This window comes from Parasteatoda tepidariorum, chromosome 10 (assembly GCF_043381705.1).
Source record: "Parasteatoda tepidariorum isolate YZ-2023 chromosome 10, CAS_Ptep_4.0, whole genome shotgun sequence".
NCBI lineage: Eukaryota > Metazoa > Arthropoda > Arachnida > Araneae > Theridiidae > Parasteatoda > Parasteatoda tepidariorum.
This window is the reverse complement of record NC_092213.1, coordinates 7,059,562-7,064,247: the sequence shown is the minus strand read 5'-3', so window position 1 is coordinate 7,064,247 and position 4,686 is coordinate 7,059,562. Positions and strand designations below refer to the sequence as shown.

The window sequence follows — 4,686 nt, the reverse complement described above, 5'->3', positions numbered from 1 at the left end:
GTTGCAGGTTAAGAATATCTTTTCATGAATTAATAAGATGAATCCTTTAAAATCTCCTTCAGCAGCCCCAGTGTGTCTTATGTGGAAGCGATGAAATAGCACGTTATGACCATAATTTGTAGGAAAAGAAATACCTACAAGAACATCTGTTATTAAAGATTTGTGCTGATGATGGGTACGTATAAGTGTCACATTGCTTGGCTAAGTAGTTCTTAGTGTAACTATTTCACTAACTAGTCATTTATTGTTGCTGCCTCACTGCATAAATCAATAGTTGGTGTGTTGTTGCTTATCCTCATAGATCCGACATTAGTCAGATCAACTCAATAAAGTTGTTGACAGGTATGTACCTCCCACATATTTTCTTTTTGTTTATATTTAAATCTCTTGCATTATAATTAATTAGGTATCTTTCTCATTATTACATTTATATGGAGTTTGTAGAGTTTTTTTTATTCCAGTGCTCCTATTTATTATATTGGATGTACGTAGATATAATAGCATGGAAATAATATATTTGAATTAGTTACTTGTATGTATTGAGTTTTCTAGAGCAAATTATCCTTTAAACTTTTGTGACTTCGGAATTTTTTATTATATCAATTGAAAATTCTAGCTGAAGCAAGCCAGTCATTGGCAAGTTTTTTTTAAATTTTTTTGAGAACAGAAAAATTAGAAGTATATTTCTTATCTTATCAATGAACTGAAAAGTATTTTTAGAATATAATTCAGCCAAAAAGAAATTTACTTGCTTTTGTATATTTTCAGCTATTTTATTGCTCCAACGCTTTATTTACTGTTTTTTAAATAAAAAATCAACAGATATGATGATGCAGGTTATAACAGTTTTGGCTATACCTATCATTTCAATTAATGTTGTTATAATGCTTTTTCAAATTTACTGTTGTGTTTTCAAAATAGTCAATTTGTTAAGACATGAAAAATTCTTGGAATGAGTCATGGATTTGAAAATTTAAAATATAGCAGATACCCTGATTTTAATATATTACTAGTTTTAAAATTTAGATTACATGTGTTAAAATTTTCTGTTTACATACTTCATTATTTGTTTGATGATGCTATGATAAACTACTAGTATAAATATTTTTAAATTAATATTAAAATTTATAATAATATCAAGAGTTCATGAATCAATAATTGATAAGTACAAGTTGTGTTGTATCACAATTTGTGTTTCATGTTTTGTTTATCCAATTGCAATGCTTTTAGTTTTGTTCCAGGTTATGGTCATCAGTTATTCTGATGCATCCTTAAATTTAGAGAGAAGGCTTCTTCATCGACTGAAATTTCAACAATGCTGGCCTGAGAATTAGTACGATTACCAAGTCAGTGCTTGTTGAAATTCCAGTTTTGATCCATCATGTTCAGTTTCGATCTTATATGATCTGTCAAATCAACATAATGAAGGAAGTGAAATTTATTTGGAAGATACATTTAATCTTACCAGAGTTATTTACAGAGTAAGTATATTATATAGTAGTATATTTTATATTAACCCTATATGTTATTATTATTACTATAATTTAAAGTATTATATACATCTTTATAGTTATATATAAAAAAATTTATATTTGTGTTGGTGCTGGGTAAGTATAAGTGTCACATTTCTTGCCTAAATAATTGTTAGTGTGACAATTTCACTTGCTAGTCATTTATTGTTGCTGCCTCTCTGCATAAATCTAAAATTGGTATGCACCTCCGACATATTTTATATTTGTAGATATTTTAATCTCTTACATTATAATTAATTAGGTATCTTTTTCATTGCATTATATCTATGTGGGGTAAAGCAATTTTTTGTGCTTCTAATTATTATATTGGATATAGTTACTTATAATAGTATGAAAATATGCATATTTGAATTAGTTACTTGTGTATATTGAATATTATTTGAAAGGAAATATGAATGACTAATAAGTTATACTTTAATAATACACGGTTGGGAAGAAATCAGTTTTTTTTTTCCTCTTTTGAAGGTTAAATTAGTATATTACACCCTAAATTTAAAGTTACCATTAATAANCCAATAGCCCATTGTGCAGCTCTAGTGCGACGTAAATTAGCAACAACAACAACAACATTCACTTGCTAGTCATTTATTGTTGCTTCCTTGCTGCGTAAATCTAAAATTGGTATGTACCTCCCACATATTTTTTATTTGTACATATTTTGATCTCTTGCATTATAATTAGGTATCTTTTTCATTACATTATATTTTTTGTGCTCCTAATTATTATATTGGATATAGTTATAATAGTATGAAAATATGCATATTTGAATTAGTTACTTGGTGTATTGAATATTATTTGAAAGGAAATATAAATGACTAATAAGTTATGCTTTAATAATGCAAGGTTGGAAAGAAATCAATTTTTTTTCTCTCTTTTGAAGGTTAAATTATATTACACCCTAAATTTAAAGTTACCATTAATAAGTTATAAATTTTCTTTGCATGAATACAGAGCTCATTCTAGGCAGAAAAAAGGGCAGGGTGCAAAAGTTTAAAAAAAGGGCATTATTATTCTAAAAAAGCAATAATTTCGTCCTATAGGCTTTACACGTTCTATTAAAAAACATTATCAATTAGTACAGGAATTTTTTTTTTTTACTTTACAAAAAGTAGCAAAGCAATTGTATTAATTACGAATTTTAATTAATAAATTAACATATCTATCGAATTAATTAGCTAAGTACAAGTAATTCATTTAAAATGCGTGCATATATTGATAAAATAATAAATGTATGTTTTTAGGTGTCTGTAGTTATGATTTAATAATTAAAATGATTAATTTTAATTATGATTTAATGATAATAGAAGTAACTGCAAACTTTCAAAGACAAGTGCAACAAGGGGGATTCATGGCTATCTTTCCTTTCCCTTATAAATCTATGTATTGACAGCAATGACAAACTAAATAAAAAGAGTTAAAAATAACAAAAGTTTAAGAAATCCACTGTAGAGTTTGGGGAAAAAATAAAGAATGGTTGAGGAAAGAAAGGGTATGGAGTCTATTACATCAGGGCACTAATTTACTTCAGGGACAACAGGGTGGATTATTTTGATTAAAAGGGCAACAGGGTGCTGCGCCTTGTTTATCCTGCCTAGAATGAGCTCTGATGAATATGCTCAAATGGTACAAAAAATTGTTTTACATTTTATTATATTACTAGTTTTAAAAATTAGCTAACACATGTTAAAGTTTTCTGTTTACATATTTTATTATTTGTTTGCTGCTATGATAACGTTATTACTGTAAATAATATTTTTGAACTAGTATTACAATTTAGAATAATATTAAGAGTTCAATAATTGAAAGAGCACAAATTGTTCTTCATGTTTTGTATATCCAGTTGCAGTGCTTATAGTTTTGTTCCAGGTTGTTATGGTCATCAGTTAATGTGATGCATCCTTAAATGTAGAAAAAAGGCTCTTTCATCCACTGAATTTTCAACTACTCTGACCTGAGAATTATCAGGATAGTCAGGTCAGTGCTTGTTGAAAATCCAGTTTTGATTCTTCAAGAAATTCTGGGTTCTCCAAATAAACATTATGAAGGAAGTGGAAATATTGAATTAGTATACAGTTTAATTTGTTTTAAAGATATATTTAATAATACTTGGGTTATTTACAGAGTTAATATATTATATAGTAGTATTTTTTATATTAACCCTATATTAATTTGATTTAGTTAAGAAAATTGATTCAGAGTTATTTTTATAGAAATAATACTTAAACATTTTTGTTGCAGATTATTACAACTTTCAGGAATCTTGTCACGAGTGGAATTTTTGAACTTAAGTGGCTTTTTTGTAAGCTGTACTGTCATCGTTATCTTCTAATTAGAGGAATCTTCTTGCTTTATTATTTATGTCAGGCTGTAATTAAAGTGTTGAAAACTTAACAATTACCATGATTTTTCATAAACATTACCAATTAACTGATATTGTATCAATATTTTTATATGAAATACAAATGCTTACTAGCAATTTCAACTCTGATTTAAAATCTTCCTGATTGACCCTGATCTTTGTATGGAATCATGGAGATCTAGTGAAATGATTCTGTTTTCCCCTACTCTTACGATTAGCTCTGTTATTACAATATAACAGAGCCATCGAATAGTATTTTCGAATGTTTTGTTTCATTTTATTCCCCTATGTGTCTTAAGGTTAAAAAAAATGCCAGCTTTCGTGATGATTTTAAGGTACAAAATACAGGTAAAGATTTTAATAATATCTCAAAATAGCATACAATGCCTTTTATGTAGAGTTCATTTGCAATGAATTTATTTATAAATACTAGTTAGAATATCTTAGAATATTAGACTTAGTTAGAATATTTCCACATCCTAGGAAAAGTATTTATAAATATTAAGGAATAAAAATTCAAATTATATTATCAATGTTTAAATTTCCTTATAGCCGTAATATTCTTATATTTATTTCATTTAATGCCCATATAAAAAATCATTATAATTGAAAAAGGTTTAATTCTAAAAAAAGGACGCATAAGTCATCTCTGCTAGAGTTAGCTAACTAGAAAATAATTCAGGTTAAGAAGAGTTAATCACTATATAGAATACAGTTCTATTCTATATAAGTTTTACAATATTTCATTCACGTCAACAGGGTGCTCTCCAAATGGGGATCTGAAATTTGCAAGTA

General features: G+C 27.2%; 1 protein-coding gene across 1 annotated transcript in view; it reads left to right on the top strand.

Annotated features, from left to right (window-relative positions):
• Positions 1 to 1,334, top strand: part of LOC122271291 (uncharacterized) — a 3,449-nt gene extending 2,115 nt beyond the window's left edge. Inside the window, exon 5 of the mRNA XM_071186515.1 lies at positions 1,242 to 1,334. Coding sequence (XP_071042616.1) covers positions 1,242 to 1,334 — 93 coding nt within the window. The remainder of the gene's footprint in view (positions 1 to 1,241) is intronic.
• The last annotated feature ends 3,352 nt before the right edge of the window (positions 1,335 to 4,686 follow it).